At 44.2% G+C, this 17,166-nt stretch overlaps 1 protein-coding gene across 2 annotated transcripts in view; it reads left to right on the forward strand.

Moving 5' to 3' along the window:
- LAMP1 (lysosomal associated membrane protein 1) overlaps positions 1–14,577 on the forward strand; it is a 19,314-nt gene extending 4,737 nt beyond the window's left edge. The window contains exons 2-9 of one of the 2 annotated variants that reach the window (XM_019746553.2): positions 1,281–1,402; positions 3,238–3,454; positions 3,570–3,728; positions 10,846–11,030; positions 11,708–11,833; positions 12,702–12,768; positions 12,862–13,032; positions 13,580–14,577. In XM_019746553.2, coding sequence (XP_019602112.2) covers positions 1,281–1,402; positions 3,238–3,454; positions 3,570–3,728; positions 10,846–11,030; positions 11,708–11,833; positions 12,702–12,768; positions 12,862–13,032; positions 13,580–13,719 — 1,187 coding nt within the window. In that variant the 3' untranslated portion in view covers positions 13,720–14,577. The remainder of the gene's footprint in view (positions 1–1,280; positions 1,403–3,237; positions 3,455–3,569; positions 3,729–10,845; positions 11,031–11,707; positions 11,834–12,701; positions 12,769–12,861; positions 13,033–13,579) is intronic. The other variant, XM_074329556.1, reaches the window with a different exon arrangement.
- The last annotated feature ends 2,589 nt before the right edge of the window (positions 14,578–17,166 follow it).

A 17,166-nucleotide genomic window follows, 5' to 3' on the forward strand; every position in this document is an offset into this window, starting at 1 on the left:
TATGAATATAGATTTTGGTATTTCCTTTACCAGAGACTTACGGAAAGACAATGTAGGGTTTCTGGCTATGCTCTTTGCTTTAGGATTGAATAGTTTAGACTTGAATTTCTTTCTTGAGAGCCAAGATTTTATTTTGTGAAAATCCCGGGGTAAAATGAACTGGTTTCATTGGAAGCATTTACTTTGCCAGAGACAAGGGTTTTGGAATGAAAAGTATATTGAGTGTCCTCTGAGTATGCTGCCTTCAAAGTGTGCCAGCATCACATGTACACTTAGAGTGAGCAGATCCAGGTGTGAAATGGTGAAAGGGCAGGCAGGAGCTTGGAGCAGCAGAGACAAGTGAGGGCACAGTGCTTCTGAACTTTACAGTACGCTGTGGGGGCTGAGAGCAGTTTGCCTGTAGAAATAGTGAAAATACCTATTTTTGCCTGTCTATGAAAGAGCAATGTACTAAAATGTACGACTTCTCTACCACAGTGATCAGATTGCATTTGGTACTAAACTATTTGATCCGGGCAGTGGGATATGAAGAAGCCAGAAATGGCACTGGCCCTGAGAACTTAACTACGGAGGGAATATTTAGCAGTGATCACTCTCAAGCTAGAAAGGCCCATGAGCACTTCACTCTGTCTGTCCCTTCCCTGTGAGCTATGGCAGCCCCACCTAGACAGGTTGACTGATTGTAAGGTCACACAGCCAAGTCCGGGTTCAGCTGAATCACTGTTTTTGAGGACCTTTCTGAAATTGGGCAAAAATCTTAGATTTTCGAGTCCATGGTTTCTCTTGCTACACCGCCAGTCCATGAGAGGTTAAAAACAGATCTAACTTTAAATAGCAGTTTAGGTCCACAGTGAAAGATACCACCAGCTCTCCCATGGATTTCTATAGAAGGTCAGTATTTAGGTTGAATTGTGCCTCTAAGACCACACCAAATCTCCCAGAGATGCTCTGAGCAAAGAGTGTGAAGCAACCTATGCCCAGGGGTGACCCAGAAATTAACATGTGATTTCTCCATAGTATTCTGAAGTAAAGCACTAAAGAGCTGTCCACCAGGTTGGCAAACTGATCAGATGGGTTTAGAGATAACGTTTTTCAGAATTGTCTCCAGGAAGGACAGAAGACTCCGCTGAGCCCAGCCTGGGTAATCCGTGTGTCTAGTTCTTAAGCGGTTTAGGACGCACAATAGAATCTCCTAATTATTGCTACACTTGCAGACAACAGAAATACCCAGTTGTATTTTCAAAAAGGTGTTTGATCATTTTTGTTTTTCCTGGAGTTAGCAGGCCTCGTGCACAGTGCATCAGCAGTGTTTGTGGTTCAAGATGGTAATGGGACGGCTTGTATAATGGCCAACTTCTCCGCTGGCTTCTTCACCAACTATAATACCAAGAGTGGTTCTGAGGTAGGAAACACTAAGGTACTTCACGCGTGGGGTGTGTGTCTGTGTGTGTGGGTTTAAAATTTTCAACTGTTTGAAAAATGATCCACCTTAAACACAGTTCTGTGTATGCCTGTTTCCTTCTCAGCTCATCAGTAGCCTATGCTGTTTTATATACTGAAGCTGCAGTCATAATATACAAACCATTTTGTGCTCTGCTTTCACTATTATTTTTAGCATTTTTCCAATTTTCTTTGTAATTATATTTTATAATCACAATGTAATACTTCATTATGTTTATCAACCAAATTTTTAAACCATCCCTCCCTCTATTAGTAAAGGTTATTTTAATTATTTTTCATGCCTAGTGTACAGCTCTATGACTATGGCTTTTTTGATCTGTTGAATTTGCTTTAGATAAACTATTATGCTCCAAAAATTGTATATGAACAGATGCTTGTTGTGCAGTGCTGTAAGCACTGTACTATTTTGATTAAAATGTTCATTAGTAATTTTGTTAAAACAACTTTGTACTTCTATAGGATAAGTAAGGCTTTTTGCGTTTCCTAGATTTCTAACAAATATGCAGCATTTGTTTGTATTTCTTCCTTCATCACTTGCCTATTAATGGGCATTTCGCTTGTTCTGTTTAAAATTTACTTTTTAAATACGTCCCTAAACCTAATTTTATTTTCAATTCTTTTTTGAAACCACCATTTTTTCTTTACCTCCGGCTCGACAGCACCATTATCTTTTCATTACCGCTCAAAGGGCACCAGGATTGCTGGGTAGATCAGCAGTTCCTTTAGAGCACTCTGGACTTCGTGCCAGCTGCTGGAGCCTCATTATTCATTTGTGCTGGTGTAGAGACAAATGTGGGCTCTGTCAAAACAGAAGAAAACTGGAAAGGTTTTGTTCCATAGAAATGTCTCAAATTCTAAAGACTTATCCAAGCACCTTTTATTTTACGTTCTACTTCATATTTTTTTGGTGTTTGGATTTTTAAAATGCCATTTGGGTATATATTATGTTGCACAAATGGGATCACCTATATGGTGTTATGTGCCTTATTTCACAAGACATGTCTGTCTCCTCATGTAGTTCTGTCATTATTTTTAGGACAGCATTAGCATACTGCTTAACCATAGTTACCAGTTCATTTTTTTTTAAATTATTTTATTGGGGAATATTGGAGAACAGTGTGTTTCTCCAGGGTCCATCAGCTCCAAGTCTTGTCCTTCAATCTAGTTGTGGAGGGCACAGCTCACTGCCCCATGTGGGAATCGAACTGGCAACCCTGTTGTTAAGAGCTTGCGCTCTAACCATCTGAGCCATTCGGCTGCCCCCCAGTTCATTTTTGATGGCATTAGGTTGTTTTCTAGTTGTTTTGCACATGATAGTAAATTCAGACAATTTTGTGTAAACACCTTTTTGTTTACAAAGAGATGTGTTCATTAAACAAACATTTCTATAGCAAACAAGTAGTAATAGCTTTTTTCAAATATAAATACACAGTTCATCGTGAAGCCCAAAATGAATTATTTCAGTTTACCAAGATAACTTTAGTTTTAATTCTGCTGTAAATTAAAATATTAATGAAGAATCTTTAATTATATAAATAATGAAGTCAACTTTGTCTTACACTTGAATTACTTTTTGGTGTATTACTGGTATGTAATACTGAGTTTCTTTGTGTTTTTGTTTATATTAACAAATAAGTACCTTAACAGTGATATCTGAGATGGAAATGAGGTCTAAATTTATATCATACTTACAGAGAAGATATTTATTTGGTGTTTCTGAATATCTTTAATAGCCTACATTCTAATTGGGTTCTATTGTCATTGTGTTTGTTCTAGAATGTGACCTTTGAACTGCCATCTAATGCAGAAGTATTAAATAGCAGTTCCTGTGGTAAAGAGAATGTTTCTGACTCCAGTCTCGTGATTGCTTTTGGGAAAGGAAATACACTGACCCTCAGTTTCACAAGAAATGCAACACGTTACAGTGTCCAGAAGATGAGTTTTGTTTATAACTTGTCAGACACACAGTTTTTCCCCAATGCGAGCTCCAAGGGTAAGAGCAAAAACTGACCAATTATGAAGTGAAGAAAATTGGGTTGGGGGAGTATCTAAAATTGCATTTAACTAAGTACTTCAAGTATTAAAAAATTAGTATTTTTTAAATACAGAAGTCAAGACTGTGACATCTGCAACTGACATCATGGCAGACATAAATAAAAAATACAGATGTGTGAGCAGCAACCAGATCCACATGAAGAGCGTAACTGTCACGTTCCAGGATACTACCATCCAGGCATACCTTTCAAACAACACCTTCAGCAAGGAAGGTAAGACACTGCACTTGGCCCTAATGCCATTAGTCTTAATGCCAGTGAATGCAGAAGTGGCTTTGTGCCCTGGTGCCTGAGGGAATTTTGTGTGAATGAGCATCTGTATAGCTAGGGACAGAACAGGCATCTTCCATCTCAGGAGAAGTCTCCACCAAACCTTTTTATTTCTTTAGAGATGACCTCTTTAGATTAGGGTGAACGAATATTGATTTAAAAAGGGTAAAAGGGCAAAGCAGTCGAAACCCTCTGTGTCTTCCCTTGCTAGAGCTAATGGGGTCAGGGTCACAGTATCTCCCAGTTCAAGCCAGCTGTCTTTCCCTAGTTTTACCTCAGTCCTTCTCAGGCAGTCCCGGGGCAGGTGGTGGAAGGACCAGGAGTCCCTTTCTGAGGGAGTCATGACCCCCTGGGGAGACACCTGCTAATCCAGCTCCACTGGCAGGCTCGGGTCCAACAGGCAGGGCTCCAAGCCCCTTCCCAGCTACATGGTCATGGAAGGGTAGTCAGCCTCTCATTTCCTTCACTTGTAAAATAAGGATAATAATCTTTCTTAGAAGGTTGTTAGTATTAAAAAGACAGTTTATGCAAAGTGCTTATATCAGTGCCTGGCAGAGTAAATAGTAAATAGAGCAATCATTTTACTATGACTGAAAATTTTCTTTCCCAGCTCCCACCAGTCAACTCACAGATCACTGTCATTTTCCTGAAGGGTGAGGGGTTGATGGCCTTGGGGAAGTTGTCTCCACCTCCAAGAGGATGTGTTAAAGACAGCACCTCCTTCTAGACTTTAGACTTGCTGCCTGTGGGCCTTTGGTGTTCCCTAGCAGTCTTGCTTGAAAGCTGAGTGACAGTTGAAGAGGCTCATTTCCACGTCTGGGAGCTAATGGGCGCAATAAGCTAGTCAGGCCTTTGTGCAGCTTGTTCTAGTCCTGAGGACGTGGGTGCTCCGAGCGGGCCACACACTGGCCCCTCGGGCCTGCTCAAGTCTATCCCTGGTTTCTGGATAGCCAGTAAGCTAAGAATGGTTTTTATGCTTATAAACTTAAGATAAAAAAAAAAATCAGAAGAATATTTTATGACACCAAAAATTCTTTAGAATTCATGTTTCAGTGCCCGTAACAAAAGTGTGTTATTGGACCACAGCCATAATCATTCACTCACCTATTTCTGTGGCTGCTGTGATGTTCATAGTGGCAGAGCTGAGTGGGGAGAGACACCGGACAGCCACCGAGTCTAAAAGTTTACTGTCTGGCCAATTACAGAGAAAATGTGCTGACCCATGACCTAACGGGAACAGTGTTAGTGACAGAAAAGAAAGTGTAACTGGGAGAAATACTACGAGGATTTAATACAAGAAATCGCAGGTGTGCAGGGCTTAAAGGTGTGGAGGTCAGCGTGAGCTGAGCAGCAGGGGATTCTGAAGGAAGTGGGCTCGACTTGTGCGCCATGCAGCCTGGAGGGCTGGGTGAGCATGTGTCTTTAGCAGGAAGGACTGACAGAATGTGAGGACCTGTCCCTTGAGGCCAGTGTGAGTAGTGTTTGAGGGTAGCGGCAGGCCCAGGGGCTTGCGCTCTTAACATGCACCTCAGGAGGCAGGTGAAAGGTGAAAGGTGACTCGTCAGGCACAGAGCCTACCTGAGTAGCGGTCAGAGCAGCAAGCTGAATCAGATTGTTCATGTGCACAGTTACAAAGCTCCAACGGGGGGGTTCGTACCTCGCCGTCTACACCTGGGTTGCATCAGCCTTCACATTCAGGGAACGAGCAGAAGGAAAGAGCAACAACTGTCAGAAGGTCTGGGGAATGAAACCCTCTGTGACTTGCTGGCTCAGTACAGTGACCTCACTAACAGGGCCTGAATGTGGTCGTAGGATGCAGCTTCTCCTTTATGACTTGTTTTCTTCTGCTTCGGAGGCTTTGAACACAGAGAGGGCCTGGGCTACTCGAATGGTGTGGTGCTGGGAAGTGAGATGCCAGGCTGCCGGGCTTCATGACGGCCCTGGAGCCCTGTGAAAGGGGCTCCCATTTCTAGTCTAAAAATAGATATGACCATAGAGAGGCTAATTTTGTTTTTAGGTTAATTACTTTGTTTTTTAAATAGACTTTATATCTTTGAGAAGTTTTAGGTTCATAGCAACCTTGAGTGACAAGTACAGAGATTCCCCACATATCCCCTGTGCTCACACATGCACAGCCTTCTCCCTGTCAGCATCCCGCATTTTAATTCCTTTCCTAATGGAAGACATAATGCAGGTGATTCCAGATGGGAAAGGTACAGGTGTGAGGCTGTCCTCAACCTGAGCCCTGGCCAATAGCCCCCTTCGCAGAGGTATGCTCACGTTTCACTGGGGTTACTTGGGGCTTTGACCTTCCCACCTGAGGGAATCCTTGGTTACTTGGAGCTCGTAGGTGCCACCCGCTCTGCTCCATCAAGTAATTTGTCAGAAGGTTGGTCGCTGAGCTCATCCTCACTGTGGGACAGATCTGAGACACACTACCCACCTCCCCATGTTTTGTAATTGGCCATTTTCATCAAAGCATGGTTCAGTTTTGTTAAATCGCCCTACACTTACACGTACATATTTCAGAAAGGAAACCTTGCTTCTTTATCAAAGACACTAGAGCATTCTTAGTAAATTCTACCGAGAAGAGGAGGGTTAAGAGTTTTCCTGAAGTTACATGGACTATCCTGTAGAAGTTGAAGTAGTACCTCCTCCCATCATAGGCCGAAAGCGTGAGGTGAAGTTATGGGCACACCTGTGTACTCTTCAGGGGAAAGGACAGTGTCCCCATGAGGCTTGTGGAGCTCATGTCACTGTTAAGTTACATTCTCTATATAGTAATCCCTTTCAATCTGTGTTAAGAAACAAGAAAGTCTGCAAAAAACCAAACCACCCACCGTAACCTGGCAGGGGCCCTTTCAAGGCTCCTTTGCTCATGCTTAGGCCTCTTTTGAGAGCTGCTCCTGCCCCACCTCTCTCACAGCTGTGACTTGTTTGTCACACTGTTTTATGGGATTTAGTCCTCCAGTGGCAGCGGCTCAGCATGCAGGTGCTGGGGAGAAGAAGTTGAGGCTTCCGGATCTCTAGTAAGGGCTGACACTGCATAAAACGGAATATAGTAATTGCTAACGTAATCTGAGTCGTTCGTAAAATTTCCAATTACAGTTGACATGCAGTATTAGTTTCAGGTGTATAACAAAGTGATTAGACATTTATTTACCTTATGAAGTTGATCTGGATTGTTTTTAAAGTTCAACTGTGTTGGCATGTTCCACAGTTACTCAGCTTTTCGTGAACCTGACTCAGAGTCCAGTCCTTGGGGAGCCTTGCCAGCTGGCGTGTCATTATACCACTTTTTGTCTATTCTTGATACCTTACTGGGTGTCTTTTGACAATAGTTGGTATTAATGTTACTTTGGAATTACAGGGACTGATATTTTCCCTAGAAGTAGGAGATTTGGCCTAATTGACCACATATAGTACCATGACTGCATAAATCGCTTACAGATGCTTGATTTCTATGAAAATTGAGCCATTTCTTTTTAATCTCCTTTTATGCCAATTTCACTCCTTTGGTTCTTGGATGCTTTTTTTTACTCATTTTTTCTTGTCAACTAAATTGGAAACTTCTTCCAGGAAAAGATCACATATGAAATGTGTTAAGTATATTTTTATATCCCCCTAGTCTGTTCTGCTCATGGATTCTTAATTGTTGAATGAACATGGTTGCAATAAATCAGTAAACTTTTGGTCATAAAAGCTCGTTTAAAGTTTATATTTAATGATCTGCTGGTTCAGGTTATTAGAGTAGGGGCTTCTGTGGCCTTACTTACCAGTAGTGGTGTAGGAGTGGTCTGACCCGAAAGCCCTCATTCGTCTTGACTTTACACATACATTGTCCTAGCTAGGAAACCTCAGGTACTTACAGATTTTATAAGGATTTAAAGCACAAGCCAGGGCTACACCGACTTTCTGTCAGTCTTGTTAATGAAGCTAAGTTCTAAAGAAAACGGGTATCTTCTCTCCTGAAGATCTGTGAAAGGAGGGTAGATGACGATCTTGCAGGAATGCTCTGAATATAGCTCTGCCTGGTGGCTGGAGAACCCAGGTGAGGGAGTCTCACTCGTGTCCATCAGAATTGGGTTTCCAGCCCCAGGCCCACACTGGATTAGTGGCTTTGGGGTGAGGCCCATGCAGGCATCTGGGTTTAATGACTCACCAGATGATTTGGATTTATTCACCTCTAAGATTTGATACATGGGTACTTGTCAATTCTTCTATGACCATTAGAAGTTTAGAATACAAACTACTCTTAAATATAGTTCATAAATTTCACTTTCTACCCAATTTGGCAGTATTTCTTTTTCATTCCTTTGGAATCAGACTCTCGCTCTTAGTCTAGCTTAAATTGAAGAAATTGATGCCAAAACATCTCTTTCCATTTGAGACTCCTTAAATGCAACATGCAGGTTTATTAGAATATCTGCTCTGCCTTGAGCATATAAGCTTTTAAAAATCATGAGAAGAGCATCTGGAAGGATGCACAGCCCTGCACCCTCCTCTCCCATTGTTTCCTTTGGGTGAAGACAGGGTGACCCAGCAGCAACCCCTGGGTCCCCCAATCTTTCCAGAGGCCTTCCAACAGGTGGCATTTAGCATACTTTGGTGCATTTTATTTGTGATTATCTCGCGAACTGTGAGCCTTCTGCAGGAAGGACTTTGGTGGTATTTGTACCGTGTTTCCCCGAAAATAAGACCTAACTGGACCATAAGCTCTAATGCATCTTTCAGAGCAAAAATTAATATAAGACCCGGTCTTATTTTACTATACTATACTATAATACTGGGTCTTATATTAATTTTTGCTCCAAAAGACGCATTAGAGCTGATTGTCCGGCTAGGTCTTATTTTCGGAGAAACATGGTAGTAGGTAACAGACTGGTTAGAGAGTGAATTTTGCATTTATAATTTAGATAGAATGAAGAGGGCATTTTATCCATAAAGATTTCTAAAGTCCTGAATTTTTCTGACTAGGGGTTAGACCTTATGATGTGTTATTCATGTTTCCAAACTGCAGTCTTTTACATGCCCGAGTCTTTTGTAACCTGCTTTATGACATTTTGTAACCTGCTTTATGAAATCACTGAATGACTGTCATTATCAGTCAGTGTACGTTACTTTCCCCCATGTGTGGTGCCATCTAGACCAGAATTTGGAGATTGGCCTGTTGCCTTTTTTTTTCCATGTAGTTTTGCACTTTAATTATGTTGTGTTCTGTAAAAGTTTATAAAGTAATGGTGAAGCTATTCTTTTTAAAGTACAATAACATCAACCTGTAGCTTACTCTGGGTAAAAAAAACAGCACAGTGTTGGCCAGCACACCCTAGATTGGGACATCTACAGCAGTATTTGCCCTGCCACCATTTAACCCAAGGTTAAAGCCATTTGTGAGGGTTATATTTTTGTTTGTTTCCCATCTGTACTCTGTCTAGAAAGGCATTTTATTCCATAATACCACATCATGTGTAGGCATGCTGGGTGAGTTGAACTTGCAGAAAGTTTGTTAAATTTTCCCATGTATTACAGTTCTGTGGGGTGAAGTTTCCCGTCTCCTCCCCCAAGTAGATGGGATATGGAGGAGGAATCGGCAACTGAAAGAGAGTTACTGTGGAAGTTTCTTTGTAGTGTAGAGTAAGTAGAAAGAGGTAGTGGGTAAAGTTACACACAACAAACTCCTGATTGGCTCCCACACTGGATACTTGGGCCAGCTTCCCATGGCTCAGCCTAGGTGAATGTGGAAAGGGTCGGAATTGGATGCAAATTCCATCCAGTTGGTCGGAAATATTCTAAACTTCTTGTTAGTCCTGAGAAACAAGGTGTAAAGGAAACCTAATGTGGGGGTTGGTGGTATCCTAGAAGTGCTGCATATCTTGGTGTTCTAGAACATTAAGTAATTGTCTGTAATCTTCATAGAAGGCACACCTATCCTGTCTGTTCCTATAGAAAGTGCTCAGTTATCTTTCTGCTTTGGGTTCAGTCTGCCTTGATTTTTGAATATAAATTTTTGTTGTAAACAAACTTGGTGGGTCAAATTCTGAGGAACAGAATCACATCCAGACACTTCAGCATGTCGTCTGGGAGCGCAATGTGGTCTCCCCCCCACAAATACCATCACCCCCAAATCTAACTTCTCACCATTGACCCGAGTGCCTCTGCAGTGGCCTGTCTGCACACCAGCCTGCCTCACGTTCTCAGTCGTTGTCTCCTGTTTCGGGCTTTTTGCTGTCACACCTAGTGGGCCTTCTGCCTCCATAAGAGTGCTTGCCGGTGCCCTCAACACCTGGCCACAGATAAAATCCCATGGCGCTGACTAACCCCATGCCCCTGAGTCTCAGCTCCAGTCTTGTCCTGCGGGGCTGCCTAATGCCATCCCTCCAAGGACCTCTGCTGCTCTCTCAGAGGCCCCGTGTGGGCAGCACTAGATTTGTGATGATGTGTGTGTGTTTGCTGTCTGTCTGTCTGTCCCTGAGCCTGTGAGCTCCAGGCCCTTTTGCTGCTGTCCCTGTGACTGTTCCAGTGCTATGCACGAACTCAGAGCATTTATATGAATTGTCACCATTTCAAGTGGTGCATGGCTGACTGTCTCAACAGCACATGACACGAGTTAAGGTTTCCTTCTTGACCTCACAGTAGGAAGGAAAGGTTCGTCATGCAGAAGAGGATAGATCTGTGAACACAGGACTGCCCCAAGGCTGAGATGGACGTGTCCAGTTAGAGGTCTCATGCAGTGGCAGGAGTGGAGACAGGTGAACCAGACACTTGCCATCCCCCGCAGCCAGCTCTGGGGGACAAGTGCCTCGCCTGTCCTGAGCTGAACATTGCCTGTAATGATTTACTCCCATCCTGTGCTTCCAGAATGGTGTTAGTGTGTGTCATCCTGGGGAAAATCAAGCAGTCATGTTCTGTGAGGCGGGGCAGTTTGAGAAAGTCTGCGGGGCTCCACAGTGAGCTCAGGGAGACAGCAGGAGCTTGGGATTGCTGTAGCTCCTGGTGATTCTAAGGAACCAAAATTTTTACCTTCCTGTGAGCAGTGTGGTTCATCACCTTGTCCTTTCAGAGACTCGCTGTACGCAAGACGAACATTCCCCAACAGTGCCACCCACACCTCCCCACCCTTCACCAACACTAGCACCTGAGAGCCCCGCGGTGCACACGTACAACGTGAGTGGCGCCAACGGGACCTGTCTGCTGGCCAACATGGGGCTGCAGCTGAACATCACCTATGAGAAGAAGGATAGTACGGTAGGCTCAGTTCCGAGGCGCGCTTCCTCGTGTGTTGGAGTTTGGTGCGTGAGTACTGGGATTTATTGTGCGCGCTGCCTTTTAGAATGTGAATGCAAGGACACTTCCGGGCGCCTGCGTCTGTAGGAAGCTCATCGGCACACAGCCAGGCTCACCCCGGCCCTGCTGCGGCTGCTTCCTCTGAAACAGCAGAAGGAGTGATGGGGACGCGCACGCAGCCTAGACGTGTGGGGTGGGCACGCTACAAGGTTGTTGGCTTCCGTCAGAGTGTTACGTTTTGCTTAAACTTTTACCACTCGAATATTTGTTATTTTTATACTTTTTCTTTGAAATATTATTTCTCCCTAATGGTAACCAAGTCTGGGAGGCTGTAGCAGGTAACTTGCTTGTGATGAATGTAAAGTGTGTGACCACTGGGGCCAGGCTGAGGACGACACCAGGTTCTAGACCTTTCCCACAGATTCGTGTCATTCTGAAAGTAGCGACCAGAAATAGCAGGAAAAATTGTTTTGGAATCTAGAAGTCTGCACTAGTGTGAACTTCTAGTGCTTTCATTCTGGTTTTGGTTAAAATGAATGTGGCCTTCAGGTTACTGTTTTTAGGATTGCTTGTTTTCTCAAGAACCGAGTACTCAGAGTGTGGAATAGAATGGTAACTTATTTGCTTTTCTTCCTTAGACTGTGACAGGAGTATTCAACATCAACCCAAATAAGACCCATGTCAGTGGGAGCTGCACTGCCCAAAAGGTGACCCTGGAGCTGTGGAGCGAGAGCAGTACTTTCCTAGTCTTCCAGTTTGGAATGGTGAGGGTCCACTCTCCTTTGTGATTCTAGGGCTTCAGTGTCAGATGAGCCTGGAATCTTAGCGTGCATCTCATTGCTTTTTTCTTTCTACTGAGTTTCTCTTCCATGGTGCCTCGGGGCTCCAGTGGCCTAACTGAGCACAACCTGCGTAAGCCCAGGTGAATATTGGACACAGGTCCTGAAACCCACAGCTCTGCCTTAGGAAGGAGTCTTTTCTCTGCCCTCCCGTTTTTGTGCCTCGGCTTTCTCCCCTTCGTCTTTTTTGTTTACAAATGGGCCTTCATTTATTCTTCAGACATTTGGGAGTGCCTCCCGTGTGCCCGACGGCCACTATTAAACACCAGACAGCAGCCAGTGTATGGGTGCAGAGCAGGAGGGCAACTTCAGGGCAGACGCTCAGCTTGACCTCCCCCTGCTGACTCTATCTTCACCCCTTGACTGAGCAGCAGCATTTCTGCTTCTGTACTTTCTTTTCTTTATACTTGCCTGGGAAGAATCATGGAAAATTAACAGAGTACTATGGGAAGAACAGAAATACAATGCATGAATATTTGTCATACACTATACAAATGAACTGATTAACAGTTGGGTTTCTCATAATAAAGTTTAACTTTCCTAAAGTTCAGTAAACATTTAGGAAAGTTTACTTTTTTGGAATATGGATCCTTCAGTCCTCTGTGAAAAAGTGTGGAAGGAACAAATGAAAATTTATGTTCTTGAGATTTATATGATGCTTTTTATAGACAGGGTACTCGGCAGTTTCATTCTAAAGCTAGAAACACAGGAGGTTGAATTTATTAGAAATGACGCTGTAATAGTAAACGTGAAATCTGGTGAGTGGTTTATGAATTATCTTTTTCTCTTTAAGAATGCAAGTTCTAGCCGGTTTTTCCTGGAAGAAATTCAGTTCAATAGGACTCTCCCCGACGCCAAAAGTAAGACACCACCTCCACCACCCCCCAGCCCCATCCACACAGTTCCCAGGCCCATCCAGGTGCCCCAGAACACTGACTCGTGTGCTTTTGCAGCGCCCACCTTCCAGGCCGCCAATGGCTCATTGAGAGCACTTCAGGCCACCATGGGGAATTCCTACAAGTGTAACGCCGAGGAACACATTCAGGTCACAAAGGCCTTTTCTCTCAACGTATTCAAAGTGTGGGTCCAGGCTTTCCAGGTAGAAGGTGACAAGTTTGGGTCAGGTGAGTGCCATCAAAGGCAGCATATCAGACTGAGTGGGGTTTGACAGGCTTCTGTTCAGATATTTAACAGCTTCATGCTGCAAGGAGGGGTTGATCTTTTGGGGCTGCTTTCCCAGTCCAAGAGATTTTTAGAGCAAATTCCCCTTCCTGTCTTAAGCTTGCTTTCAAAACACCCAGCTTATCTTAGATGTGAACACATCACCATTTGAGCACAGGTAGCCATTTTAAGAAATAGTATGGCTCTTCTCCCTGTGAAAGGGAATATGAAAATGCTAGCTGTCTGGTGAGGTCAGTGTCCCAGAAGAGCCCAGAGGCCCTGGACTGCACACTGACCACGTCCATAGTTTCCCAGCCATGTGGAAAGCTCTGCCTCTGTAGGAGCGTCTCCAAGTGATAGTTGATTGGAGTTGGTATAATTCTGGTATAAGTTGGTATAATTCTCCCTGGTGGGGCGGTGGGCAGAGGTAGGGAGGAGGGCAAGGTCAATTTGTAAGGTCCCATGCTGACCACCCACGTGAACATGGTGTGCGCCCATTTGTCTTCGAAGTGGAAGAATGTCAGCTGGATGAGAACAACATGCTGATCCCCATCGCCGTGGGTGGCGCCCTGGCAGGGCTGGTCCTCATCGTCCTCATCGCCTACCTCATCGGCAGGAAGAGGAGCCACGCCGGCTACCAGACGATTTAGCATGGCGGCACCACCGCAGACCAGCAGCAGCTGCAGGGCCTCCGTTCATTTCCCTGAGCTTAGATTGATGTTGAGGGAGGTACACTTTCTTGCAAACTGATTTTCAAATCTGCTTTATCCAATGTGAAGTTCATCTTGCAACATTTACTATGCACAAAAGAGTAACTATTAAAATGACGGTGTTAATTTTGCTAACGGGGTTAAATATTTTGCTAACTGGTTAAATGTTAATATTTACCAAAGTAGAACTATAAGGGGAGGGTAAGAGTGCTTTTCTAAATAGGCACTGGCTCCACTATCATTTGGCTTTTTAAGGTTCTGGTGTTTGGTTTCTTCATTCCTGACTCAGATATAAGCCTTACAAAAGGAGGGTCTCTGGTCTTAACACTTATGACTGATGAAGGCTGGCTAACTGTTAGACTGACGCACTTAAGAAATTAATAGAGAAAAAAATTTAAAACAGAAGTACTTCAAAAAAAGAAAATCTGGAATGCTTAAATTAAGCTTTAGAAGCCAGGACAGGCCCGGCCCCCACAGGCTGCACAGCTCGACCCTTGCACATCAGAGCTACTGGGGCGTCCAGTCCTTTGGTCTTTCCATGTTCTGCCACTCAAGAGCTGGCACTTTTTTAAATAGAAAAATGGGTGTTATTTTTCTTTGTTTCTTTCTTTTTTTTTTTTTTGTAAAGTGATTTTCAGTCTTCTGTTTGAGGTTCGGGGTGATCCTGTGTCTGCACTTGTGTAAAATAATCGGTTTCACTCTCTGATTTATCCGCTTGCAGCTCAGGTGGGCTGTGCACTGAGGATCCCTTTGTGTAACGCATTGCCGTAACAATGCTAATAAACTGTCTCTTTCGTTGTTTGTCTGGACCTTGTACTTCTGTCAGCCCTCGCTGGGATGAATGGGGGAAAGCAGTGTGTGCTGGAGTGAAGTGGGTGGCAGTCACCGCTGCAGTGGGATCTGTCTGAGCAGCTGCTTCTAGGGGAGCTGATGTGTAGCCGGCTGCTGCGTGGCGGTTTGAGAACGAGTCGTGTCCTAAGGTCCGTCTGCAGTTGTGACCACAAGGCCAGTGTTGTGATCCCACCCACACCGTGAGGAGGAGGAGGGCGTAGGAGAAGGGCAGCGTACGGCGCCCTCACAGCACTGTTCAGTAGTTCTAGAGACAAGATCACCCCTTTGAAGATGGGCTCATCCGTCTTTTAGGACAGTGGCACCAGGAGGCTTTGCCGGCTCTGCTTGGAGCTCAAGCCTGAGTTTTACTTAAGCCAAACTTTTTTTTTCTTTCTTTTTTTTTTAGGAATTGCTGTTCTCATTTTATTTGTTCTTTTTTAAATTAAACTTTATTGGAGTGACAATTGTTAGTAAAGTTACACAGATTTCAGGTGTACAATTCTGTAATACATTATCTATATCTCACATTGTGTGTTCACCACCCAGAGTCAGTTCTTTTTCCATCACCATATATTAGACCCCATTTACCCTTTTCTAGAACCCACCTACCCCCCTTACCCTCTGGTAACCCCCAAACTATTGTCTATGTCTATGAGTTTTGTTCCTTCGTGTGTTTGTCTTGTTCTTTTGTTGTTTTAAGTTTTATATACCACACATCAGTGAAATCACATGGTTCTCGACTTTTTCTGTCTGACTTATTTCGCTTAGCATTACAATCTCAAGATCCATTCATGTTGTCACAAATGGTGCTATTTCATCTTTTCGTACTGCTGAATAGTATTCCATTGTGTATATATACCACAACTTTTTTTAAATTATTATTAGTTTCAGGTGCACAAGACAAAGCAATACTTAGACGTTTATCATTTATATCCCGCACACTGTGATCCCCCCTCCCCCCATCCACTATCCCTCTGACATTGCACAGAACCATTACATTTCCACTGTCTCTATTCCTAATGCTGTACTCCGCTTCCTGTAACCATATACATACATATATATGCATATATATATATATATATATATATATATAAAATTATAGTTGGCATTCATTATTGTTCAACTTCAAGTGTACAGTGCAGAGATCAGGCATCTAACATCACCCCTGAGGTGGTCTCCCAAATGGGACACGTGTCCATCGGATACCCTACAAAATCTTTGCATTATTGATTACATTCCCCAAATTAATTTTCAAAACCCCGTGGCCATCTTGTGGTTACCGACTATTTTCTAAACCTCTCACCTCCCCTTATCCCCACCCCCCCCCGCCCATCTAGCAACCCTCAGTTTTTCCTCTATGTCGCCAAAACTTTCTGATTAGTTCATTCACTTATTCTTTTCTTTAGATTCCGCATATAAGTGAGATCATATGGTATTTGTCTTTCTCTGTCTGACTTATTTCACTTAACGTAATGTTCTCTAGGTCCATCCATGTTGTTGCAAATGGTAAGATTTCTTTCTTTATGGCTGCGTAATACTCCATTGTATAAATGTACCATAGTTTCTTAATCCAGTCGACTACCGATGGGCATTTCGGTTGTTTCCATGTCTTGGCTATTGTGTATAGTTAAGCCGAACTTTTTAAGCAAAGACCTGTGCCCTCTGAGGATCGATGGACCTTGGTGGCTAAGGCTGAGGACAGCCTGCCTGCGGAGTGACCCTGGGATTTGCGTATCCCCAGCCACTGCCCACATACATGCACCCCAGAAGCTTCTGTCCACACGGGTGGGAGGAGGAGATCTGAGGTGGCCCTGTGTGGTTCCTCCTCATAGCAGTCCTTTCACACAGCATAGCGGAGGGCCCATGTGCACACCCACGCAGCAGGACTGCGGCTGCAGCAGCGGTCTGAATGCTCAGGGCATGGGTGCAGTTAGGGCCCTCAAGCAGCATGACCACACGCATCTTCTTCCTCAGATTTCAGGCTCCCCAGTCTGGACAGGACAGACAATCCATGCCTGATCCAAACAGAAACCAGCACTAGGGCTGTCATGCTGGGGGTCAGGTCTTTACAGATGTTTCAGGATTTGAAGCACAAGTTGAGAGCATTCAAAATAGTGTGGAAGTGGCACCTGCCTGGAGGGGCAAAGGTCTCCAAGGACCCAGACACAGCCCTGCGGCTCCCCAAAGGTTCAGTACCTAAGCAGGCGATGGGGCCATGCCCTGGAAGTGCAGCTGCTTAGGTTTCAAGAAGGGAAATTCTGTCTCTGGATTCCTTCCAGGGAAAAAGCCCTCCTGGTTGGTTCATCACGTACAGCTCCAGGTCACCCTGTCCAGGGCGCGGTTCCTGGGAGGGACTCAGGAGCATGGGGCTGGTGGTGAAGTATCAGCACTGGGAACTCCAAGGTCACTAGGCTGCTCTGCTAACCCTGTGCCAGTGACCTGTGTGCTTGGCTCTACCTTGGGGGCTCAGGCTTTGGTGACCTACCCAGGCCACTGTCTCCTGGGTGACAATGTCTAAGGTAGATTGGGACATTAGCATGCTGCTTTCGTCCTGGT

Source organism: Rhinolophus sinicus, linkage group LG04, assembly GCF_036562045.2.
Source record: "Rhinolophus sinicus isolate RSC01 linkage group LG04, ASM3656204v1, whole genome shotgun sequence".
NCBI classification, from domain to species: Eukaryota; Metazoa; Chordata; class Mammalia; order Chiroptera; family Rhinolophidae; genus Rhinolophus; species Rhinolophus sinicus.